Source organism: Gigantopelta aegis, chromosome 9 (genome assembly GCF_016097555.1).
Source record: "Gigantopelta aegis isolate Gae_Host chromosome 9, Gae_host_genome, whole genome shotgun sequence".
NCBI lineage: Eukaryota > Metazoa > Mollusca > Gastropoda > Neomphalida > Peltospiridae > Gigantopelta > Gigantopelta aegis.
Genome location: NC_054707.1, coordinates 70,820,048 through 70,847,456, shown reverse-complemented (window position 1 = coordinate 70,847,456; position 27,409 = coordinate 70,820,048). Strand labels below are relative to the sequence as shown.

The 27,409-nt window shown below is 34.4% G+C and overlaps 1 protein-coding gene across 5 annotated transcripts in view; it reads left to right on the top strand.

Moving 5' to 3' along the window:
• LOC121380506 (nck-associated protein 1-like) overlaps positions 1 to 27,409 on the top strand; it is a 57,477-nt gene that overhangs the window by 11,723 nt on the left and 18,345 nt on the right. For 2 of the 5 annotated variants that reach the window (XM_041509343.1, XM_041509340.1), the window contains exons 8-28: positions 362 to 410; positions 1,203 to 1,356; positions 2,146 to 2,211; positions 2,982 to 3,078; positions 3,642 to 3,766; positions 5,776 to 5,816; positions 6,313 to 6,404; positions 6,687 to 6,768; positions 11,918 to 11,976; positions 12,609 to 12,754; positions 13,864 to 13,996; positions 14,282 to 14,401; positions 14,951 to 15,099; positions 16,240 to 16,371; positions 17,106 to 17,221; positions 18,014 to 18,116; positions 18,811 to 18,947; positions 19,579 to 19,676; positions 20,916 to 21,009; positions 22,857 to 22,874; positions 25,938 to 25,961. In XM_041509343.1, the coding sequence (XP_041365277.1) occupies positions 362 to 410; positions 1,203 to 1,356; positions 2,146 to 2,211; positions 2,982 to 3,078; positions 3,642 to 3,766; positions 5,776 to 5,816; positions 6,313 to 6,404; positions 6,687 to 6,768; positions 11,918 to 11,976; positions 12,609 to 12,754; positions 13,864 to 13,996; positions 14,282 to 14,401; positions 14,951 to 15,099; positions 16,240 to 16,371; positions 17,106 to 17,221; positions 18,014 to 18,116; positions 18,811 to 18,947; positions 19,579 to 19,676; positions 20,916 to 21,009; positions 22,857 to 22,874; positions 25,938 to 25,961 (2,035 nt within the window). The remainder of the gene's footprint in view (positions 1 to 361; positions 411 to 1,202; positions 1,357 to 2,145; positions 2,212 to 2,981; positions 3,079 to 3,641; positions 3,767 to 5,775; positions 5,817 to 6,312; positions 6,405 to 6,686; positions 6,769 to 11,917; positions 11,977 to 12,608; positions 12,755 to 13,863; positions 13,997 to 14,281; positions 14,402 to 14,950; positions 15,100 to 16,239; positions 16,372 to 17,105; positions 17,222 to 18,013; positions 18,117 to 18,810; positions 18,948 to 19,578; positions 19,677 to 20,915; positions 21,010 to 22,856; positions 22,875 to 25,937; positions 25,962 to 27,409) is intronic. The other 3 variants (XM_041509345.1, XM_041509344.1, XM_041509341.1) reach the window with 2 other exon arrangements.

Here is a 27,409-nt window from a genome sequence, read left to right as displayed (position 1 = left end):
TATGATTTATAATACATCATCCTGTTTTATTATTTTTAAATAACATGCTATTTTCCAATTTCCATTAGTTGCTGTCTTAAATAGGAATGCTGTATTCTTCATATCAGTACACGAAGGATGAAATTCTTTCAAACTTTGTGATATTACAGTATAACAAAATGGTGATGTGGTATATTATATGACATCAAGGCAGTTAAAATGTTAGTGATGTTTGTGTCTGCAGCTTTAATACATCATCAAAGTATTTAGTAAATACTGCATTAGATGCTTTGAGATAAGTGTAATTTGATCTCTCATAACTTGTGTAGAAATTGGTCAGGCCTCAAATTTCATGCTTTATTTTATTTACTATTTGTTACAGATTCAGTGTGAGTACCAGTCACTGGACACCATGGAGAAATGGATTATTTGTAAGTTGTTTCATTATGGTGGCTTTTAGATACAATACAACCATGGATGGGATGGAATAGAATGAGAAAACAATTGACCTAATTGTTAATAAATATAAACATAGGAATGTTTAGTATTGATGTTAGTTTCTGTATAATATTGCTTGCCAGTTTAATAGTATGTTGATAGGTAGTTTTAGAAAAAGAAAACAAAAATATATGAAAAATCAAATCAAATGCATGTGTATGTTAAAAATTAAATAAACAAATGATTAGAAATTCTAGTTAGGGTGGGGTGGGGGATGAGTTGGAGGAAATGTTGACTAGTTGATGAAATTACAATAATTACATTAAGTTTGACCTGATCACCCTATCAAGCTTTCTGCTAGAAAATAATTTTAAGTACGTAATAAAAACAAAATGTAAGATAAGTGCCTCAGTATGTTATTGGGGTTTGAGGGAATTTTGTTTATGAATGGATATTAATTGTTGTTATAGCTTAGAGAAGAACATATGAGAGACCCGTCTCTATTTGTATTGAATGTGTCACCTTTTTTAAATAAAGATTATTATTATTATTACTAGGTTGATATGGATTTGAAATCTTTTGAAACTGAACACTGCATTTCATATACTATGACACATTCTAAACAGCAGTTCTCTTACTCTAATCATTGTAAAAAAAAAAAAAATATATCCATTAATTTTCAAACTTTTAGGGTATGGTAATGTTCCGTCTGGCAGAAACCCTGCCTTTATTGTTTGTAAATTTGTAAATGTTTTTTTATATTCTAATGTATCGTTTCACAACAGATGGTCTGATGCTGTGTTACAACAGCCTGTCAGAGGCTCATGTGTGGGATCTGTGGAAGACGGCGCTCGGCTCGGGTTACATTCTACAGTTGTGTCGAGATGAAGTGCTGCACATACACAGTTATATCGTCACCTTCTTTGACAGTCTCAAAGGGTGAGTTATCTCCCTTAGAGCTGTGCTGAAAACCAGGAAGATCTTGTTTGTTTTTCTTTTAATTTAAAAAAAGAAAGATATTTGTTGATCTATGTCACAAAATAAAGCAAAGTCAGGGCTGGGAGTCTGTAATACATTTTAAGATGGAAAGAAAAAAGAAAGAAATGTTTTATTTAACGACGCACTCAACACATTTTATTTACGGTTATATGGTTACGGACCACACAGATTTTGAGAGGAAACCCACTGTTGCCACTACATGGGCTACTCTTCCGATTAGCAGCAAGGAATCTTTTATTTGCGCTTCCCACAGGCAGGATAGCACAAACCATGGCCTTTGTTGAACCAGTTATGGATCACTGATCGGTGCAAGTGGTTTACAACTACCCATTGAGCCTTGCGGAGCACTCACTCAGGGTTTGGAGGCCAATCACATTTTAAGATGAAGCAAGTGTCCAAATGCCATCAGACATAATTATACATAAACATTTTGTTCTTCTTCAGGCACGTGTGCAAGTATGTATGCAGCAGGGCTCTATAAGTTTGTTTTGTTTAATGACATCACTGAAACACATTGTTTTAGTAGTCATCAGCTTTTGGATGTCAAACATTTGGTGATTTTTTTTATACAAATAGTCTTAGAGAGGAAACCCGCAAGTTATTTCCATTAGGAGAGGAAGATACTGAAGTTGACGAAAAGTATTTTTTGACTTTGTAATAAAAAAAAATAACTTATAAAAATATATTTAGTCTGGCTTGAACACTGTAATTCATATCTTTCTGTTACAGGTACAGCCACCACAACAAACGAGTGACCGATGTCAAAGAACTCCAGACACATGCTCTGCAAACATCGTAAGAAGTTTTGTTTGGTTACTAGGGACACTGTTAAACCCGATGATGAAGTCACCCTTCTTTAATTACTGGCTTCAATAGGGTTTAAAACTGGTAGGTTTAAATCCTACCGAGAGAAAAATGTTAAATTTAGTTTGTTTAAATGATACTACTAGAGGACATTGATATAATTTGTTTTAATTATCAGCTATTGGATGTCAGACATTTGGTAATTCTGAGTTATACTTATAGTCTTAGTAGAAAAGCACTATATTTTTCCATAAGCAGAACAATTTATTTTATATGCATTTTCACACATACAGGACAACACATATCCCAACCTTTGATATATCAGTCATGGGACATTGGTTGGAATAAGAAGAAAAAAACAGAGAATGGTACCATTGAGGGGGTTTGATCCTACTACCCAAGCACTTAAGGCAAGCACTCTACCAAAAGAGTTCGATCCAACCCGTTCCTATCATATCTCTGTGTCCAAGTGTAAGATGATGAGACTGACGCCTTTCCGATAGACCACCAGTAACCATTACCATTTATTTTAGACCATCCAAGTAGCTGAGGTGTTTCAAGACAGCTTTCTTGAACCTTCATTTGGAAAAGAAAATAATTAAAAATAATTAAAAATAATAAATTCAGAAAAAGTGGGGGTTTTTGTTGTTGTTGTTTCAAATCTTGAAATCGTAAAGATATACTATCTTAATAAATGATTCAGTAATTGTTTGATTTTTTAAAAATAAATTTGTTGTATAAACATTGTTTACTGCTTGCAGTCCTGGTATTCATCGAGAAAGAAGAAAATTTCTTCGATCTACACTGAGAGAACTGTCTCTTATCTTCACAGACCAGCCAGGCTTGTTGGGGCCAAAGGTGAGAGGTTATGGTGTATATTGCACTGTAAATAGAATGCAAATGGAAATATGTTAACTTCAAAATGGTAAAATAAGTTTAAGTATTTTGTGTTATGTTTTGTAATTTAAAAGCCTGTTTTTTTTATGAAAGGAATATTTGCTTATTGTCACCTCAGCAAATTTTGAAACTATGGCTTTTTGGTGTCTAATAGATGGATATTTTGACACTTGAGTGAAAAAATAAAGAAAGTATACCTGCTGCCACCATATTGGCTTCTGTTACTGAAAAGCATCAAGGAATCTTTACATACACTTTACCATAGACAGGATAGTGCATTTCACATACCTGTCACAAGTGATTTTAGAATGAGGGACGTGGCACCTGAGTCCATAAAATGGCAGTTGACTCTGTGACCCATCTGAGACCCATCTGAGCCGAGTACTCTACTACTGAGCTACATCCTGCTTATATCATTGATCAAAAGCTGTTATAATAATAATAGATTTTGAAAATGCCCAACCCAGCAGACATTGGCTAGATGTACAAATACTCTCTCATCTATGTGTATGTTGTATTTACAGGGTCTCTTTGTAATACAAGCTTTGTCGATCGCAAGAGATGAGGTGAACTGGCTTCTGCGTCATGTCGTCAATCCACCAGGCAAACGCCACAATATTAAACTCCCTCCTGAAGAGTTCCTTGACCGGTAAAGCATATTGTGCATTGCTTATTTTTAATCATGGCTGTTTGTTTTATGCCACATATAGTAAATAAAATTCAAAAATAATGTTTTTGCTTGTAAAATTCAGCCTTTTGTTTCTGAGAGGTGTTTTTGGGGTTTTTCAGTTTTTCAGTTTTTTTTAGAACATAAATATCCATCAGTTTAAATTCAGTACAGCAGTGTTCTAGCTAGGATTTTGATGGGGCAGGGCGCTAATTTAATTGTAGGGCATTTTTAACGCGAAAATCTTATTTTTGAGACAAGTGCTGGATATAATCGAATTTTTTACATTCATAAATATCATATATGTAGGAATGTCTATGCTGGTTTTAATTTCCAAAAATGTTTTTGGAGGGAGGGGGACAATCAATTTATTATTCTTAAATTTGGATGTTTGATGAAACAGTACATTCATCGCCGAATGCAATATTGTTGAACTAATGTACTAAATATAGACACTATTAAAAAAAATCTCATTCCAGCCAGTGCAACATGACTGGTATGTGCCGTAGTATGTGCTATCCTGTCTGTGGGATGGTGTATATAAACGATCCTTTGCTACTAATGGAAAAAAGTAGCAGGTTTTTCTCTAAGACTAAATTAAAAAATTACTAAATGTTTGACATCCAATAGCCGATTATTGATAAATCAATATGCTCTAGTGGTGGTGTTAAATAAAATCAAACTTTAACTATTAAAATGTTTTACAAAAGGTTGGATCACCTAAAAAATCATATTCTTTTTTCTATTATATATAGTATTTATACCATTTAATATCATGCCCAAATGTAATTTAAACTAAATAAATTAAATAATTAAAAGAAATCAAGAAATGAAAAAAAGAGAATGATTAGAAATAAATAAAAAGAAATAAAGAAATAAAAGAACAAACAAATTAAAAAATTCACATAAGGATATATTTGTAACAAGTTGCTCACTGCATTTAAAAACGGCTATTATTGCATGTCAAGATCTAGATAGATTTCATTAAATAGCTTTTGCAGACATGCTTTTAACAAAACACAGTTATGCCTACATAGACCAAATAACCAGTGTTGCTAGTTTACTCTGTGTCAGTTAAAACTATATATGTATCTTGGTCTGGGTATTTGCAAAGGCAAAAATTACTTTCAAAAATTTACTTATCAAAATAAATTTCGCATTTGACGTTTTGTCGAAGTTTATCATGATGGTCTACTTTCAACTAGGTGTTTGCTAGGTGGTGTGTGGTTATGTGCGTGATGGTGTGAGGATTACTTCGCATTCAAGCTTTGTAAGACTGCCTGTCCGCTCGTCTGCAGTCATATCGACTAACAATAGACAAAAAAAACCAACATTCCACGTTACTGTTATCGGCTTTCACAACTGTGGCTAAACAATGTATTGTCAAACGTTTTTTTGTGGGGAATTCAGACTCGTAACAACACTGTACACGCTTTGAGAGGAAAACAAGATTTTGTATTTTTTTTTGACAATGAATTAGGGCAGGCGACGATGATCACGGGTGGTGTGGAAACAAACACGGCAGAGCAGCACAAAATGGGGGCAGGGCGCAGTGCCCCTCTATTTATTGCTAGCTAGAACACTGTGCAGTGGTTATATAGTAACTGTATTGTATTGGTGTTTTTTTTACCTAGATCCATTGTTGAAAAAAAAATTGAGGAAGGATGTGCAAATATTTGTTAAAGTGCAGTCCAAATTTTTTTAACTATTTGTGTTATGCACATTTAACTAGTAATTTTTTCCAGAAATTTCATTCACATTGAGCTATTGTTCACTATAAAAATCTTTGCGGTATATTTAATGTTACAGTATTTCTCAAATTTATTCTGTTTCTACTGGTAATTAAGGATTCATTTTCAGTATTTTGAATGAAATATTAAATATTATTCATGTAAAGCAATGTCTCCAAGCATTAAAATAATAAACAAAAATAATTTACTAGTTAGCATTTTTGTATATTTATGTTAACGCCAATTTATTTGTTTTCACAGGCAACTTCCTGAGCTGTTGTTTTATATGGAAGAACTAAAAGGTAAGAAATATTAGAATTCTTTCAGTCTTGTGTTAAGTGACTCCTATACTCACATTTTCTGGTGAAAACAATAGTGATAACTGATTGACATTACCTCAGATTAGCCAGTTCATTGCCCTTGCCATAAATTGCCCCTCATTCATTAAAAACACTTAACTGAGGGATCAGTGTTTCTCTTGATATTATATTAATTTTGTTTTTAAATTTTTATTTTAAAACCCCCAAATGAATCAAAAAACTAATTCTTTCACATAAGGCTTTTAATGATAATGAAATTAAGTTAATTTTTTTGTACTAGATACATATTAGACAGAGCTATATTATTCACTTCTGTACCACTAAATATTTTACGCCTGTTAATAAAACAACTCGACAATATTTTAAAAATCAATCATTAAAAAATCAATGTGTATGAAAAGGTCTAGGAATGGAAAATCTCACTGTGGACATGCTTATTGTAGTTACTGTATTGATTTATTTTCTGAACTGTATTCAGGTCTGGTGAAGAAGTACAATCAAGTGATTCAACGTTACTATGTGCAGTTTCTGTCTGGTTACGATGCTGTCCACCTAAACCAGCTAATTCAGGTATACACCAACTTGCAGTCATTTTACATTTTACTTTATTGTAATATATCTTTGGCTCTGGATGGGATGAAGGAAAGCACCCCAGGCATATTGGCGCAGCCAGATAGGGGACTTGGTCCCACAATCACATCCATTTTTCTTTTCATCCTGTCAGCATACATATTTACTTACATTTTACTTAAATGACCAATTTTGACAAATCTATTGTGAATCTGGTATCTCAATTTGCCATTTGTGTCTTAAAGTCAATAATAATAATAATACATTTTCACCATGTTTCAGAATCTGGCAATGTGTCCTGAAGATGAGAGTGTTATTTTGTCATCATTCTACAACACAATCTCTGCAGTAACTGTCAAACAAGGTGAGATTAACATGATGATAAACAATAGACTTCTTTCACATTCCACTGCGCATGTGCCCGTTGCAGAGTTACTCGAGGACGCAAACCGCGAGATCTTGCCAAAATAGACCTATCTGCAAATTGGGGGGCAAAAGCAATGGGAGGCCACGACCATTGTTCAATTATTAACTGTTCCAAACGCATATGTCCGGGAAATTCGTTATCCTTCCATCGATATCCATTGGCTGGATATCGGAAACGATTGTGGGTAATCGTTTCACGTAGAAAACAATTTTAATGTTACTCTAAGTACGAGGGTTTGTTCGGCACATTTTGTAGGAGGGAAGCCAGTGAACGCATAAGGGACCAAAACTTTACCGGTTCTGTACAGGACGTTCCTACACAGGGTGGTCTAGTATACTTAGATATGGTGGAAAACACATTAACAGTAAAGAAAAAAAAAAATATTTTGTATATAAAGAAAATATATGTATATTTCGGATTATACTCAATAAAATATATAACGTGTGCGTGTGTAAATATATAAAAAATATATGTAGTCAGGACAGCTCTGTACAGAACGTTCCTATACAGGGCGGTTTAGTATTCTCTACTTAGATATGGTAGTAAACAGTAAATATAATAAAATAAATATCTATTTTGTATATAACGAAAATATATGTATATTTCGGACAATACTCAACAGAATATATATATACTACTCAAAAGAATTTAAGGGTCAAAAATTTATAACCAAATAAGTTTCAGAGTGTATTAGATTGATGTTGTAAACTACACCAAAATTTTTTATTTATTGTTCCATATTTACAAAAAACCACAAATAAACGTCACTGTATACAAGAAAGTCACATGACATGCTGTCAAAGTTGAAGGTTGTCAAACATGGATTTTACACATTAGAACATTTGTTTAATAGTGTGTGAATCCACCCCTGGCGCGAATACACTCGACACATCGTTGCCTCATGCTGTTGATCAGACGTCTGAAGAACTCTTGGGGAATGGCCTGCCACTCTGCCATAAGAAGTTGACCCAGATCATGAAGGTTGGCCGGAGGGGCATGGTTATCCCGAACTCTCCTGCCTAATTCGTCCCAGGCGTTCTCTATTGGGGCCAAGTCAGGCGAATATGCTGGCCAATCCATCCTGTCGATACCTTGTTGTCTGAGAAAGTCCGTTACCACCCTGGCGCGGTGGGGTCTGGCATTGTCATCCTGCAGAACTGCCCCGCCGCCAGTCTGCTGAAGGCCTGGGAGAATCAACGGCTGGATAATCTCATTCAGATAGCGGATTCCATTCAGACTGCCATCCACCACATAGAGTGGGGTCCTGTGGTGGATAGAGATGCCGCCCCACACCATGACGCTGCCACCACCGAACCGGTGACATTGTCTAACGTTAACGTCAGCGAAGCGCTCCCCAGGACGTCTGTAGACACGAACCCGACCGTCGTTGAACTGGAGACTAAACCTGGACTCATGAGTGAACATCACTCGACCCCACTGAACACGTTGCCACCGCAGATGAAGCATGCACCAGTGACGTCTGGCCGTTCTGTGACGTGGTAGGAGTGGTGGTCGAACAGCCTGGCGACGGCAACGTAGATTATTGGCTCTCAGACGATTGCGTATGGTTTGATCAGACACTGGAGTTCCAGTCACAGTCCGCAGATTGTCACGTAATCGGCGTGCAGTGGTTGTGCGTTGACGTAGAGCCATTTTGGTGATGTAGCGGTCCTCTCTATTTGTAGTGCTTCAGGGTCTTCCCGAACGTGGACGATTTCGAACAGAATTCGTTGCTTGGTACCGTTGCCACAGTCGGCCAACGACACTCTGACTGACACCAAGTCTCAGAGCAACATTTCTTTGCATATTGCCATCCTGAAGCCAAGCAATAGCCCTTCCTCGATCTTCGATAGTCAGTTGAAGTCGTACCATTGTCGAATTTGGAGTGTGCACCGTACACGAATGCAAGCTCCAATTATACGGAAATTCAGCATTGGGAACATGGAATACACGTGCAAAGCGTGCAAATGAAGCGCTTTGTGAAAAAGCAAGTTATGGGCACTTAGCAGACCTTTCGCTTTCACCCTGATTTACGTGCAAATGTAAGCATGTTTTCGCCATTAGAACTAGTCGACAGTGTCAATGACAGTGGATTTTAATTCATTTATGGGTTGCTTAGACCCACTTTCGTCAAAATGGAACAATACCATGCGTGACATTATGGTCTAGCTAATATAATTGACATTCAGAAAATAATATCGAAAATATCGTCTGACCCTTAAATTCTTTTGAGTAGTATATATATATATATATATATATATATATATATATATATATATATATATATATATATATATGAACTTTTAATGTTATTATTACTCAGTATGTTTCAAATTTAATTATAAGTATTGTCTGTTATTACTTTTACGTTCATCTAGGTATGAAGAAAAAAATCATCCGCAAACATATGTGAGAATGGCTTCGCCGATTCACACAATTTACGGATGATTTATTTTGTTCATACCCCGATGAACGTAAAAGAAATAACAGACGCTCCTTAAATAATAATAATAATAATAATAATAATGATAATAATAATAATGATATATAAATATATATATAGAGTGATGACGGCTCTGTACAGGACGTTCCTACACAGGTCCGTTTAGTATTTATATACTTAGATATGGTGGAAAACACATTAACTGTAAAGAAAATAAATATATTTTGTATAATACTCAATGCGTTCATGTTGACACTGTATAAAAACGTGTGTATGGGTAAACAGAATGGCACCTACCTTCAACACCCCCCCCCCCTCAAATCCCCCTTTTTTAAATTCGCACTTTATGGATATGCATGTAACAGCATAAAATCTCTTCTTTTTTTAACTTTTCCCAATTAGATAGACACTAAGAAAAATGCAACAATATATATATATATATATATACAGTCAAACCTGTCCTAGCGGCCACCTGTACTCAGCGGTCACCTGCCTTAAGCGGCCACTTTTTTCCTCCCAAACGATTTATAATGTAAATGCACCTGTAATAAGCGGTCACCTGTCTAACGCGGCCAGCGGCAACCTAAATCGGATCCCAAATCGCTAAAGTACCTGCATTAAGCGGCCACAGTAAAGTTTTACTCTTATATAAAAGGGATATTTTAACAACAACGATAAGGTGCAGCAAATAACCGATCTTCACACCTTCAGGAATAATAGTACCCATTCAGTCCCGACATCTCCACTGTATCAATTAAGGAAGTATGAATCTGACATGCATCTAATTGCCTCTAGGCAGGCTACGCTTGACATTTGTAGATTCACTTACTATAACAATATATCGCATGAAGTCGGAATTAAATAATTAAATGGAAAAAGAAAACAAACTTGTGGAGAACGGTTAATTTAATATATTCTATTTGCATTATTTTTGAAGGAGACAACATGTCAAAAGTTGATTTATAGTCAACTATGAAGCACACATCCGTTAATTAGCAGTACAGACGGTAAAACAAGAAACAACAACAAATGTTTTAAATACTATATATGTGGCAACCTGTACTCAGCGGCCACCTGTCTTAAGCGGCCACGTTTATTATCTACTCCCTTGTGTGGCCGCTTAAGCTCTCTCTCTCTCTCTCTCTCTCTCTCTCTCTCTCTCTCTCTCAAATATATATATCGATCGATGCCATAACCTGTCGATGCCATAACCTATGGAATCTGTCAAATGTTTTGTTTATACTTTTTACGAGATAGTCTTTTAATCTGGCGTTATCAAAATCCTTGGATACAAGTCGCAGAGACTTTGTCCAAGTTGTTGCACTGCTTTTTAATTTGAACCATTCCGCTGTAAATTTCAGCGGACTGTTTTCTACGGCCATTATACCATCTAATTCGAAATATGTACATGTTAGTTGCCAAAGTTTAAAAGTCTCCTATGAAGCTACTCAAGTCGCCCATAACAACCTGTCTGTCACGCCCCCCAATTTGTAAATGGATTAGTTTCAGTCTATTTTGTCAAGGGACGTTACTCTTCACGCGCATGCGCAATAGGAATGTGAAATACCTCTATTAATGTGATATTAATAAATTGAAGTTTTACTTCATTAGATACATATTTTTACCTGGCTGTATTTAATAACAACATGTTAAAGGGACATTCCTGAGTTTGCTGCAATTTTTAAGATGGTATCAACTAACAGAGACTATTTGACAACTGTAATTACATATTAAATACATTTTTCTGCATAAAATATTAGTGGCTATATATTAAACATGTTTCTGATTGTTCTAATATTTGTACTAGGTTAAATTTCATTTTATTTCCTAAAAAAGATTTTTTTGTACGTTCGAAATTATTTGAAGACAAAATCCAGTTTAGGTTTTCTACATTATCAAGACGACCAGAAACACATTGAATATACAGACACTGATATTCTAAACAAGAAAATATATTTAATATGTAAGTTTAATCATAGAAATATTTTATTAGTAGGAAACATCTTACAATGCAGCAAACTCGGGAATGTCCCTTTAACTTTATGTCCCAACCAATGAAAGGTTTGAAGAATGACATATAGTACTTTGTCTGTTCATCTTGTACATCCATTTTTGCCTGTATGTACACACAGGTTGGGAACATTTTGTTCAGTATCACGTCATGATTTGCTACGCAAGTGTCAAAGATCACTACACCATTTTGAAGCAGTAAACTAGTTGTTAATAAATTTTCAATTGACTAGAAATGTTGCTAATCAAAATCTTGAAAACAGAAAGGCATCAATATTTCATGGATGTTTTGTGTATTTGTCCTATGCCTGTGTGAAAGTATACGTGAAAGATCACTTGTTGTTAATGGAATTAGACAGTGGGTTTCATCTAACACAGTCAGAATTATGAAATGTTTGATATCCAACAGCTGATGATTAATAAATCAATGTGCTCTAGTAGTGTCGTTAAACAAAACAAACTTCAACTCTATGTTTAAGACAGTTATTTTATGTCACTGAATAAAGTTGTTACAGCGAACAAAGATGCTGTGTAAGTTACATTACAAACCAGTAGAGTTCATGTGTACTAAAAGATTTTGTGTTTCTGGATGTTATATGTTGTTGTTTTAAGAATTGTCTTACCTCATTACAGTTGAGGAAAATGAGCTGTTTGATTTCCGAGGATTGCGACTAGACTGGTTTCGGTTGCAAGTGAGTATTGTTTTCAGGATTCTGGTTCCTATTTGTTTTCTGTTTTGAAATATAATCACCAAAATTTCTCCTTTGAAAAACCCCATAGACATTTGATCAAGAGCATTTGTGCAGCACATGCCATGAACTTTAATTATAAACTTATAAAAGATTCTGTGGTTGTGTTTTGCATTGGTCTAAACCACAGTAATACTGCTGTGTATTTTAAATTTATATCTATATTCTAATAATTGGTAATTATATATTAATCACGCACATGCGATGTCAATTTTATTTTTAAAAAACCCCATAATAGTTCAAGTTCATAAGATGAGCTCTGTCTAATAGTCTACATACTTGATCCATCATTGCCATCATTGTTCGCTGTGTATACATTATTACCGGTATCTATTTGTAATTTTTGCTGTTACCCTATATTCTCTATTTACATAATTTATATATCATTATTGTCCGTTGTTATCAAATAGTGTCTATGACATTATCTGTTTTTGTCATTATTGTCTGATGTGATCAAATAGTGTCTATGTACACTATCCATTTGTCATTATATATTTTTCATTATTGTTCGTTCTTGTCAATAGTCTCTATGTACATTGTCTATTTGTCATTATGTTTGTTGTTGTCTCGCTCAGACATACACCAGTATGAGCAAGGCTGGGCTGATGCTACAAGACCACCAAGTGTTGGCCAAGCAGATGAACACGATTGTCTTCCACACCAAGATGGTCGACTATCTCGATGAACTGCTCATTGAGACTGGAGATCTGTCAATATACTGGTAACTCTCTTATCTATTTACACACAATAAAACATCCATAAGTTGTAGCAAAATGTGTTGACAAAAAAAAGAAGTTCAAACTGTGCTTGATTGTTATCTATAATGTAAGGCCTTTTAATTGCTTCTTCTCTTTTTATCTTACTGTTGACCTCCTTCTTTGAACTTAGCCGATGCCGCACTTTGTAAGGATCTTTTTGCACACATTGTGCTAAATATAGTGTTCAAAGATGAATTCTATAAATACAACCTTCATGGGTGCTGCCATCTTTATCACTTAATATAAAAGTCGCGAATGAGGGCTGGCTATCTACACGTCAGTCATATTTTTTTGGCAAGCTCAATGTAAGGCCACCCCACCCCACCTAAACTTTCTCATGCCACCCCACTTAAACTTTCTCATGCCACCCCACCTAAACTTTCTCATGCCACCCCACTTAAACTTTCTCATGCCACCCCACCTAAACTTTCTCATGCCACCCCACCTAAACTTTCTCATGCAACCCCACCTAAACGTTCTTATGCAATCCCACCTATGCTAAGCATGGGTTACATCTAGTAATGTTATAATAACTAGAAAGTGAAATTAAAATATCTTATATGACAGAGAATAACTTCATTTGATATTCTGTCAATATCAGTCCACCAGGGAAGAAATAGATTATTAGATTCCCCCTGTATAGCTTTCAAACAGTTGTACCTTGTACACATTTTACTTGGATTGTTGATTTTAATGTAACCCAAATTGCGCTGTTTTTTATTTTTGTTTTACACATGGGAAAAAACAAAATTCTGCTGTATGATATTTGCTACACATCATTGTAATTATTAATAGATTTGACAATCCTCTTCATTTTATTTTAGGGATTCCATATTTTAGCTCTACCCAAAAATGTATTAACAATGTTCTTTAAAGAAAGGTTCATAGTACCCCAACCCTACTTTTGAAAGCTGAAAAGTTTTCTGTATTTCTTGTCCAATGTAAAATCTTTTATCCCATAACTATATAAATAGAAATTTTAAACAGCAAATCGAAATCTACATTAGTTCACCTGGTATTGATAATTTTACAAACCTGTTGTACAGTGAAATGTTTTGGTTGGTTGTTGCAGTTTTTACACCACTCTGTTTGAGCACCAGTTCAAGCAGTGTATGGAGTTCCCGGCTCAGCACCGATTCAGCATCATCTTCCCCATGATATGTGGACACTTCATGAATGCAACACACCCACTCTGTCCAGAAGAGGTAACTCAGTGATGTTTTCTCTTTTTATTCATATTGTTTTATTTGTAAAACAAAAAACAATTTAATTTTTTGAATAACTACATAATTATTGGTTACATCTGTACATATAAAGCAACTTGCAGTTACCTAAGATTTTAAAATGTTGTCCCTTGCAAAACTTTAAGCCCTGAGCTTAACCGCTAAACCACTACAGCCTTTTCTGTTTATAGGAACATAAGCTATTTTCATCTGTGTATAACTATTATAACGTTACTGTATCTGTTAATGTTTCTCATTGGTTGACAGCGGCACTCAATTGGGACGACCAGTGTCCAGTATGCTCATTGGTTCTTGAAGGAGATGTCGGAAGAGGTGAACCAGGTGATCACGGCAATCTGCGAGGAGCAGTGCATGCTCAGTTACAAGGTGGGTTGAACACAAAATAACAGGGATATTCCACACAAGCTGACAGGGCTGATAGGAGATAGATGCCCAAAACATTTTTGTCATGAGCAGTTGTCAGTTTTTAAAATGATGACAACATCAGATTATTTGAAATTAGTGGTAGCGGTTGTATTTTGGAAATTACTTAGTTTTAAAAAATATTACAGTTTGAGTCCAGACTTAAGTCTTAAGCCAATTTTTATAATTTGATAGAAATGGCAATGGTCAGCTGAAATTAATTCATCTGTGTTTAGTTATAATTTATCGTAAAGTTTTTAATTAGCATATTTTCTACTTTACCTGATGTCATTTCTACTAATTATTTGTATATGTAGACCCTATGGTTAGAATTTTCTTTTCTCTTTTTTCTAAAAATACCATTTGGTATCCAGATCCAGATCACTCTAAAATGCACCACTGATAATATTGTTTTTGCATACCTTCCACTGCAAATACATGTATCTTTAGTCTTCTTTTCAAATTAATTACTATTTAAAGGTGCTTCTAATATTGATATTCTTTCTCCTTCAGCTTCTGCCAAAACACAGTGCAGCCCTGATCATGAAGTCGAGTCAGAAGAATAAAAAGGTAAAGAAGGGAGACAAAAAGGAAGTTAAGGACAAGGAGCCTGAGAAACCAGGACAGGAGAGTAAACGGAAATACAGGGAAAACTTTACCAGGTGATAACCAGGAACTGTGTTGTATGTAATATTAGGTTTGTGGAACTAAATGGAAATACAGGGAAAACTTTACTAGGTGATAACTATAAACTGTGTCGTATGTATTAGGTTCATGGAACTAAACAGAAATACAGGGAAAACTTTACCAGGTGATAACTAGAAACTGTGTCGTATATATTAGGTTCATAGAACTAAACAAAAATACAGGGAAAATGTTATCAAGTGATAGCCAGGAAATGTGTCATATGTAATAGTTTCAGGAGACTAAACGGAAATACAGGGAAAACTTTACCAGGTGATAACCAGGAACTGTGTCGTATGTATTAGGTTCATGGAACAAAATGGAAATACAGGGAAAACTTTACCAGGTGATAACCAGGAACTGTGTTGTATGTAATAGGTTCAGGGGACTAAATAGAAATACAGGGAAAACTTTACCAGGTAATAACCAGGAACTGTGTTGTATGTAATAGGTTCAGGGGACTAAATAGAAATACAGGGAAAACTTTACCAGGTAATAACCAGGAACTGTGTTGTATGTAATAGGTTCAGGGGACTAAATAGAAATACAGGGAAAACTTTACCAGGTAATAACCAGGAACTGTGTTGTATGTAATAGGTTCAGGGGACTAAATAGAAATACAGGGAAAACTTTACCAGGTAATAACCAGGAACTGTGTTGTATGTAATAGGTTCATGGAACTAAATGGAAATACAGCAATTCCATATAATTCGTTTTAGTTGATTTTCACTTGCATCCAATTAAGATGCAAGCACTCTTTATTCTGGGGTGTGTTTAGTGGCTAGTGAAAGAGAAGTGTAGTGTTCTTAGATGTCAATCATTTGACAGTTAATATCTAGAGAAAACCTGATACATTCTTCCGTTAATGACAAGAGATCTTTTATATGCACTTTCCAATAGACAGAATAGGTCAAACAATGCCTTTGATTTACAAGTCGTGGAGCCCTGGTTGGTGATATGTTAAAGGCAATGGTTTGTCCTTATCTGTCTATGGGAATGTGCATATAACAGATCTGTTGATGCTTCTTGGTAGGAGCAGCCTGTGTGACGGTAGTGACATAGTTATTTGTTTTATTGCTTCTATGACAGTGGCCTAACTGATATGTAATGCCTTACAGGATGGACAAACTGCACATGGCACTGACGGAGCTGTGTTATGCCATCAACTACTCGAACATCATTCAGGTGTGGGAACACGGCTTTGTGCCACGAGAGTTCTTCCTCCAGCAGCTGGAGCTGCGCTTCAACAAGTAAGTTCATCCTGTAAAGAGGCCTTTCTATGCTAGGCCCACCACCTGTTTGCCAGTCCACTTCATTTGTTAAATAATATGGGGTTGTGCATATAAAAGATCCCTTTCTGCCAATCAAAAAGAGTAGCCCATGAAGTGGCGACAGCAGGTTTCCTCACTCAGTATCTGTGTGGTCCTTAACCATATGTCTGACGCCATATAACCATAAATAAAATGTGTTGAGTGCATCGTTAAATAAACCATTTCCTTGTTGAATAAGTATTGTTTAAAAACAACTTCATCCTAGTGAAACATACCCACTATGTAACTTCATCCTAGTGAAACATACCCACTATATAACTCTATTTGTACTGGTCTGGTGGGTGGCAACTAGCTCAGTGGTAGAGTGCTTTTATGAGGTGCAATGGGCCACAGGATCAATCATCTTTACTGGACATGCTTTTTATCGCTCCATCTCAACCAACTGTTCATAATGTATAATTTTTAATGGCCTCGAAATGCATAAAATAAACTATTTCAATTTTCACACTGCTTTTTGTTAACACCACATCAAATAAGTTTTTGGAAGTGTTACATGATTAGATTTTAATTGAAATTAAATATTTATAATAGGTGGTTATGCATGTCACAGAGTTTTTAAATCTAAATTATTTCTTTTTTACTGATATGTGTTTAACTATAAGCATATCAATTTTGATTTGTGGATGTATGTAACTATGTGATTGTTTTACCAGAGCATTGGTTGGGATGATGATGTACAACCCTGAAACTAACGAGATCGCCAAGCCATCTGAACTGCTGAATGGTGTCCGTGCATACATGAGTGTGCTGCAGTGTATTGAAAACTACGGTGAGTTTTTATTTGCTAATGTCAGTGTAGCTAAATAGATCTTTTGGGTCAGGTCACAACTTAGCAGCTGTTGAAATTGTTTGGTCTATCGGTATATGTTGGAAAACCAACTGAAGAAAGAAAATGATTCCTGTCGGAGACTCACTTTTTAAAATGACATAGACGTAGATTTATGTGCCACTTAACATTTTTGTGTACATTTAATTCTACATTTAATCATAGTCCAGGGCAAGGTGTAGCTCAATAATAAACATATATCTGAGATATGATGGGTTATAGGATTCACCTTATTATCCACATGATTCAACATAACCGATTTGATAACAATCATACAAAGCACATGTGTAATAATGATGGTGATGACATAATTTGGGGAAGCAACATCATAACATGACATTGCTTCCCCAGGCATGTGCATTTGAAATAAGACGTCATTTTGTCGTCTCCTTCTAGTTGTAGCTGAAACATTTTGAGTTGGGTCTTGTTATTCATAAAGAAAGAACATTAATAATATGGATAATAAAGAAATTATTACACTCGCGTGTGAGTAGTACTGATTTTATGAAACTCGTGTCAGGATTCATGTATTACCCTTGCTCTTGCTCGGGCAATACAAAAATCCAGACACACGTTTCGTAAAATCTGTATGACACACAAGGTCGTTTAGTAATATCTATGTATATGATATTAAAAGTATTTCTACACAGTTATGTCTCGTAAAATGAGACATGTAGATAGTTGTTACATTGGATTTCATGGGTTGAAGTTAGTTTTGTTTTCTTTGTTCTTCAGTTCACATCGACATTGCGCGAGTTTTCAATAACGTCTTGCCACAACAGACTCAACCCACTGACAGTACAGGAGAGAAAACTATCACTTCAAACTACACCAACTGGTGAGTGCTATACTTTGTCTTTTTCTGTGACAAAAGGAATAGAGATGAGATAATAGCTGGGGATTTTCGCACATTTACAATGTCAACTTTATATGTTAATTAATTAAGAAAGGTTAGTGCTGTGTGCTGCTAACTGTTGTATAGATATCCATTAAATGTTGTCTGTGTATTGAATAGTTTTGCAATAAGTACTCAAAGTTTTGTATAGATGTCCATTAAATGTTGTCTGTGTATTGAATAGTTTAGCAATAACTACTCAAAGTTCTGTATAGATGTCCATTAAATGTTGTCTGTGTATTGAATAGTTTAGCAATAACTACTCAAAGTTTTGGTATCAGTACCATATGAGGGGCAGGATTTAGCTCGCTTGAGTGTTTGCTTGAGGTGCTTACGTCGCAGGATCGAACCACCTCGGTGGATTCATTCAGTTGATTGGGTTTTTTTCGTTCCAACCTGTGCACCACAACTGGACAAAGGCCATGGTATGTGTTTCCTGTCTGTGGGAAAGTGCATATAAAAGATCCCTTTCTGCATTAGAAAAAATATAGCGGGTTTCCTCTGATGACTACGAGTCAGAATTACCAAATGTTTGACATCCAATAGCCGATGATTAATTAATCAATGTGCTCCAGTGGTGTTGTTAAACAAAATAAACTTCAGTACCATATAATTATTTTTACCGATGCTATTTCAGGTATTTAGAAGTGTTGTTAAGACGAGTGACTGTGAACCCGGGGCAGATTGTGTACTCACCACGATACAAAGCGTTTGTCAGTATCTTCTCGGAGGGACAGCTACCATTTGCTGCTGAGGAATATGCTGATATCACAGGTTTCTTCAATTTAATTTCTCTGGGTTTTTTAAAATTATTTTCTTTGGTCTTTAACATCTAAATACCTTAACTATTTTTGACATCTGAACTCCAAATTGACATCAGCTTGTAACTAAAGTTAAGCTCAACAATAAATAATAGTGGATTTTAATTAATGAATTAATTATTATTAGTTTTGTAATAATGTAACTTAATAATTTGGCAAATTTTGTTTTAAAATCTGTAGCCAAATATATTTTGTCTAAGTACTCAAATAAAATGTAACAAAATAAAAAAAGTTATTAAATATGCTATTTTTAAAAAAATCACTTTTTAGTTAATTAAATATAAAATGTATTCCTCAAATTCCATTTCAGTTTGTATTTATTGTCTGAAACCCTGAATCCTTATTATATGTTTGACAGGTCAAAGCTGATAATACCAATTCTGCAATTATTTAATGAATTCTTTAACTTAATTTTTTTTTATGATCTTCTGTATTCACCATATTGAAATTATTTTTTGAACGGAAGAGCTGGCAATAGTCAGAACTTGCTCCCATGACAGGCATGCACTACAACAGCTTGTTTTGAATGTGCATGTTAAACTCCTTGACCATGACCTATCATCCACTTTTTCTTTTCATTTAAGAGTTACGTGCCCTAGCCGAGTTGATTGGTCCGTATGGAATGAAATACATGGGAGAGAGGCTGATGTTGAATATTGCCAGCCAGGTTGATGAGCTCAAGGTAACTGGACTATTTTTCATTACGCATCATTAGAAACTGTTAGTTCTAATTTATTACATACCTATGTCTGCTATAGTGATAAAGACATTTTGAAACTGTGTGATAAATTTATTTTGTATCGCACATATGTGCGATCTGGACCAGAACTTTTAAATGGGGAATTCCCTTTTTATTTTTACTGCAGTTAGCGCTTTTTACTTACTGATGTCATATATGATTTACAAATTACGTCACGTCGTATTTGAAACATAACACAAGGCTGCTGCAGAGTATGATTCTTAACGTTAAGCAAATCCATGAAATGAGTTTTGATCATAGATTTAACAAAGTGTTAAATTAAAAACCATTTTTGTAAAACATAAAAGAAGGTATGTAATAAATACAGAATTTCACATACATTGTTTTTACTTCCTGTGCGAAAGAACATAGTGGTCTCATGGTATATATTCTTGCTCAAAATAAACTTGGCAATAAATAGGAAGCGAAAACAACGTATGTGAAGTTCTGTTTATATATTAAATTAGTAAATATTTATAACAAAATCATTACAGCTATTTTTAAACAACAGTTTTATGTTTATTAATTAGTTTTTATGTTGTTAGTATTTTTTGTTAACTGTTTTGCAAATAAATTTGGCACCAATTAAACTTAGTGCACCTTACTTAAAGTATGTGAGGCATGCTTTAATATTAAATATATTTTATAGTCATCAAATGGAAAGTATGTCTTGTTTATGGTCAGAATTTATATACTTAGTCCATCAAATTTTATTTCATCTTACTTAAATGGATAGTCATCATAAAGCATAAACTATTATTTTTTATTTTCAACAGGGGCGGGATGTAGCCCAGTGGTAAAGCGTTCGCTTGATGCGCGGTTGGTTTGGGATCGATCCCCATTAGTGGGCCCATTGCACTACTTCTCGCTCCAACCAGTGCACCACGACTGGTACATCAAAGGCTGTGGTATGCGCTATCCTGTCTATGGGATGGTGCATATAAAAGATCCCTTGCTGCTAATCAAAAAGAGTAGCCCAAGAAATGGCGACAGCGGGTTTCTTCCCTCCATATATGTGTGGTCCTTAACCATATGTCTGACGCCATATGATCGTAAACAAAATGTGTTGTGTGCGTCGTTAAATAAAACATTTCCTTCCTTCCATCAAATTTTATTTCATCTTACTTGAATGGATAGTCTGAGTCATCATAAACCATAAACTATTATTTTTTATTTGAACAGAAATTGGTGATTCAGAACAAGGACATTTTGCTTCAGCTGAGGACAAGTTTCGACAAGCCGGATACGATGAGAGAGTTGTGTCGCAAACTGCAAAGTGAGTACTTCTCAATAGAGAACTTGTATTTGAGTTAAAATCAAGAATAGTTTTTAGTGTAAATCATGAAATGTTAGCAACTTTAAAGTCTGGCATGAAATGGATGTTACCCGTTGTAATACTATTTACTGCACTACACAATATTAGGCTCTGGGAAGAAGGGCTTGCTAGATTTGCTAATGTGGTATATAGTTAATAATTTGTGATGTAGATTACTGTTTCCAATCAATATACTGGTATGATTAATTAATCATTATATTACATAAAATATTTTGAAATAATTTTATTAAGAATATTAGTAATCATAACTATAAACACAAGTGTATTGTAAACCCCCAGTTAAAGGGATTTGGTATTTATAGTTACAGCATGAAGCTGATATTACTGTCCTAGTACTAAAAATGTATTCTGCTTGAGTTAACTGTTTCTGTCTAACTACTAGAAATTAGTTCTTAATTCTGTAATATTAATTAACACATTTTCACTTTTTTAACTGGATTTTGGTACTGGTATTTCCAACCAATTCTCAAGTAAAAATTGTAATTGAAGAAGATGTTGGTCATTGTGCGATTTGTCGCACTGACTTGTGGTTTGTCATAGTGACTCTAATCATATGTGTATAAGATTTAGGTGTTCTCACAGTACAGTTTGATTACATGCTTCAAGTCGATGCGACTAATTGCAGAATGAGAACGCCCCTTTTGTGATAGAATGTTTGCCTGAGGTGTGATAGGACATCGGATCAATTCGTTGAAGTTAGCCATGTGGGTTTTCCCCATTTTAACCAGTGTATTTCGAAATTTTAGTCAGCCAAAACTTGGTTCCTGTGATTTTCATTGAGGTAACCGATTGTTTGTTAAACAAATGATATTTGCTTAGTGAATAAAGTTTTGAGGATCTTAAAGATTGTAACTTTTTAATTTTAGAATGTAATGGTTCACCACGTAAATGACTGGCAATTCATGTGAATTTAAATTTGCATAACTGACATGCGTATAAAGCAACTGCTAGTGTGAAATATTGTTCCCTGGTATTAAAAAAAAAGTACTTAAAGATCCCTTGCTGCTATTCATGGCCCTCATTCACCCTGCATGATTCTCATGACACAGAGATAGTACTAGTGTTGTTAGAAGTAATTATCTTTATTTATTCTGTAGTTTTACACCAAGGCATGATTTAACTAATCAAATTACATTCATAAGTGCATGCATGCACTAGTTCTGTAGAAAACAAATCCAGGTTTTAAAAACTAATTGTTTTGCTATCATGTACTTTATTTTTTGTAATATACAGTTAAGTCAATTCACACTCATAAATATCATGAGGTATGTGCCTGAACAATAACTCATAAACTTAACAGCCAATAACTGTTTTGCCCTGTAGGTTAGGTTTCAAAACTTTTTATCTCAAAAGTGGACCCTCTATAAACCGGAATTCCCTAAATACCAGACATATTTCACGATCCTTTTTTAAAAATCAGTACAGAACTTAACCTGTCTAAACTGGATACCTCTTAAAACCGGACATTTTACTTGTTCCCAAGAGTGTCTGGTTTAGAGGGGTTTCACTGTAGTAGTTTTTGTTTTATTTTGTAACTGTCTGTGACATCTTTATAGCCTATTAATCGTGATTTGTGTTATAGGCTCAAAACGCATACAACCACATGTAGGTCAGAGCTAGCTCGTATAACATTACATTTGATAGACTTTGAGAAACCTGTATTTTGTTTTGTAGGTTTTAAAGGGCTGTAGTTACTAACGTTTCAACTTATGTTAATATTCTGTTTGTTTTATGCCTGAAAAATATTTATTCATCATCCTTTTTAATGCTGTGCCACGTACCCTCAGAGATTAAAACTTCCTCATGTAAGCATATCATGTTAATGCTTCATAGATGTCAGTTAACATGTTTCTTCATGTGCATTTTCCACTGTTAATTTCTCATGCTATTCACTTTTAAAGCTGTGGAATTGAGTATTTTTAATTATGAAGCCATTTAGAACAGACATCCACATTAATTTTTGTTTCATCATACACCATTCTTCAATATCCTCCATTCACCATACACCATTCTTTTATATCCTTTGGCTGTAGACATTAATCTAGGTAATATATAAATTCATTATTTTCCAATTATAACACCACTGAGTGGTAAAGTACAAAGTATTAAAGATATAGTGAGGGCCAGGACGTAGCCCAGTGGTAAAAACAAACCTTTTTAATCTAGGTCATTTATAAATTTATTATTCTCTATTATAACACCATTGAGCGTGGTAAAGTATAAAGTATTAAAGATGTAGTGAAGGACTTGTATGTTGTATGCATTTAGACAACTGACGATAAATACTGATAGTGATAACACACTCAAGTTGATTTACTCTTTTGTTTTACATAATTTTGTAAATGATGGTATAATAATGGTGAGATGAGATTGCAGTGTTTATGTTTTGTTTTAGAATCAAAGTGGGTTTTTTTTTAATGACACCACTAGAGCACATTGATTTATTAATCATCGGTTATATTATGTCAAGCATTTGGTAATTTCTGACATAGTCTTATAGAGGAAACCTGCTATATTTTCCTATTAGTAGCAAGGGATCTTTCGTATGCACTATCCCATAGACAGGATAGCACATTCCATGGCCTTTGATGTACCAGTCGTGGCACACTGGCTGTTTTTAGAATCAGATTAAATACTTGCAATAAACTACATCTACAAGACTAACATACTTAATTTACATACAAAGGATCTTTCTTTTTTTTCAAAAAAATAATTTTATATATTAAAGTGTGTGATTGGTTATAAATGCCAAACTGGACGACAGAATTAAGCATTACACTGTCACTATTACATGTACTGTATGGTCACTTTTTGTAGTCTTTCTTCTTCTTTTTTTTTTTGCTTTAACACAAATACTTGGACTTCTTTGACTACAGTCTTATCATATTTTAAAACTATTGACTGAAAATGCACCTGAAGAACATCACACTTAGCTGCATTGATCATTATTGTTTTCACTTTTTGTGTTGCTGTTCCATGTTCCAGTCTTCATTTACTCACTTATTTAGTCGTATTGCTGCTGAAGGTTGAGGTTGTCCTGGTTGTTAAGCAACCAGACCATCATGTGACCAGCCTCATTCACAGAGTCAGTGGCATAAGTTGATAAGTACTGGGTTCAAATCCCAGTACTGGCTCCCACCCAGAGTGAGTTTTTATGGCTCTTTCAGGTGTGAAGCCACTAAAGGTGACATTCCTCTTACTAACCATTAACAACTAACCATTAACCCCTGCTTTGTTTATCTGAGTTATATGTCCAGGTCAGTGTGCTTGAACCTTAAGAGAATATAAGCATGAAAATAGATTTAAACAGTAACATTAATAAAAAACATTAAACAAACAAAAAAACCATAAAAGAAAAAATACAAAGCATACCTACATACATACATAAATTTGGGGTGGCTAAAATCTGATCATGTCACCAGATAGTTAGGCTTCACTTTTTTGTCAGGCCACAAGATATAGACTATTGCCAAAAGGTAACAATGTTGTGAATGTGAGGTGAAGTTATCCAGGTGGTAAGACCGAAAGAGTATATTAATATTAATACTAAGCCACAAGATTTAGGGTATGAAACAGAAAGGTTGTCTGACCAAGAAGTAGCCAACTAAAGAGAATTCGCCTAACATGCTTATACACACTGAAGGTTCAAGCACATCTACCCTGGAAGTAAACCACAGTGTGAGTTTTGAGATGGTCATTGCAATATGCATAGCGAAGAACTGGTTACTGTCTTAAGATATCGGATTTATCCTGTGAAGGTTAGAATGGCGAATGCTGCAAGGCTGTGCCGATCGGCAGTCGCCATTCGATCTGAGCAGTACAAAGTATTTTAGTATTTTATATGCATCATTACTACATTCTGTTTTATGTGTTGAGACATAAACCTAATACAGTCACATGGGAATATATTTATGTAAGTAGGCTTGGGGGATTTGAAAAAAATTGGAAGTGGATCATGCTGGTTATATTACAGTATTAGAGATTTATTTATTAGCCAGTCACATTTCATTTTACATTCATAATGAATGGTTGTTTTCCATAATCTTTAATGTTACAATTAATAAAATATGCAATCACCAGAAGATAGCTGGTATTTGTTATTGTGTGTATGTGTGTGTGTGGGGGGGGGGGGGGGGGGAGGAGGGGGGTGTTCTTTAGGGTTTTTTTAAAACTCTTATATATTTTAAAAGTTTTAATTTTTTATATACATTTGTACCAGTATATAACAATTTGTTCTGGCTTAATCTTGGATCATATACTTCAGACTTTATTTGTCTCTTGGAAATCATTGTATCATTTTGTTATCTCATTTTTTAATTTTCTTATCAAGTGCCATCTAAATGCAAAAGCCTTGCTTTATTAGTTTTCACAGTTTGCAATGTTTAAAATTACGCAGATTGTCAAGAGTAAGCAAGGTATCATTTGTTCCCATCTTTTGCTTTTTGCATTGAACTAAACTTATAATAATTATTATAGAGTAACATCAAATAATGTAACTGTATCATTAATAAATAGCTTACTGTTATAATATGTTGGGTTTTTTTTTTTTTTTTTTTTTTTTTTTTTTTAACTCAAATAGTATTTGAACTAAGATGAAATTATTTTATGTAATGGAATGCATATATAGTTTTATTTTCAAGATATATTTTGTGTAAAAGTTGTTAGAGTGAGGCATGCTTTGTTGATTATAAATAAATAAATATATAAATATATAAACCACTCATTACATACATTTACCAGGTGCATCTGTTTGTGTAAATTTTATAACTTAATTTTTTAAAATATAAAATGTGGTGTAATTATTCTGAATTTACATACTATTAGTTGTTTTTCTTTTTAAATATTAAATTTTCTCTTTTGTCTGTCAGCATCTCATAAGAATGCTCCAAGTGGTAAGTTGTTTGCAGGAAGGATTTATTTTTCATAAATGTTTTTGTTAGCATTTTCGTTTTACCTTTTTTTTTTTTTTTTTTCCTTTATGGTGAGTCTGCGAGTTCTAAATGTTTTTAGCTTCTTATTTTTTGTTCATTACTTTGTAATGTGAATTTTTATTTTGAAATATATATCTTGAATGTTGAGCATGACGTAGTAAACACATAGCAGAACTATATAGCACAATTTAGATGTTGCTTTGTTTGCCTTCTTTCAGTTTTATTTTTGAACTTTTCAGTTTCTCCAGAGTGGTTAAATTTGTTACATCTTATAGTATATTTCTTCGTGTATTAGTCTAGTACAGCCTTACCTGTCTTTAAAGGCTACATATAGATGGAATACTACAAAATGACTTACTAAACAGGTGGTTATTACAGTGGCTTAGAAGTGGGGGGTGAGTGAGGGGGTTTCTTTTAGTGGGAGTGGGTGTATTTATCTGTTAAAACATTTCTCCCAAGACAAGAGTTTGTGGTTATGTTTTTTTAATAACCAGTGATCACAAATGATATATCAAAGGCCATGGTATATGCTATCCTGTCTGTGGGATAGTACATATAAAATATCCCTTGCTACTAATGGAAAAATGTAGCAGGTTTCCTCTCTAATACTATATATCAGAATTACCAAATAACCAATGATCACCCAAATAAAACTGTGTATTGAGACCTCAATGTTATTTCAGTTTTATTCCCTACTTCCTATCCTGACCCAGCCCAAAACACCTTCCTACACTTTTTTAATAGATTTGATTGTGCTGAGAGAAATAGAAAGATAAAATTAACAAAATTGTTTCTCTGCAGCGTGCATGTTAAAAATATATCATTGCATTATTACATTTTATTATTCTGCATTTGATTAACATCAAGTAGGATCAACTTGGTTGAGTTCTCGCCTGAGGTGTTTGCATTGCAGTATCAAACCACCTTAAAGGTAGTGGATCCATTCAACGGATTGGGGTTTTTCTTGTTCCAACCAGTGCACCACAACTGGTCAAAGACTGTGGTATGTGCTTTTCTGTCTGGTGGAAAGTGCATATAAAAGATCCCTTGCTACTAATGGAAAAATGTAGCATGTTTCCTCTGATGACTATATGTGTCAAAATTATCAAATATTTGACAACCAATAGCCGATGATTAATAAATCAGTGTTCTCTAGTGCTGTCGTTAAACAAAACAAACTTTAAAATATTGAATAAAACATACTGTGGGCTTTATTGTGATGTGAGAGATTGAATTTAATCAGAACACTTGAAGTTTTTAAATGTATTTTTCGTAACCACTGTTATTTTCTGTGAGAATGTCATACTGGATTAACATGTAGTTCACACTACTGTACATGTATTTATATGACATCAGTGACAAATATTGGTATATATTCACATACATTTTAGGAACTGTGCTCTCATTCC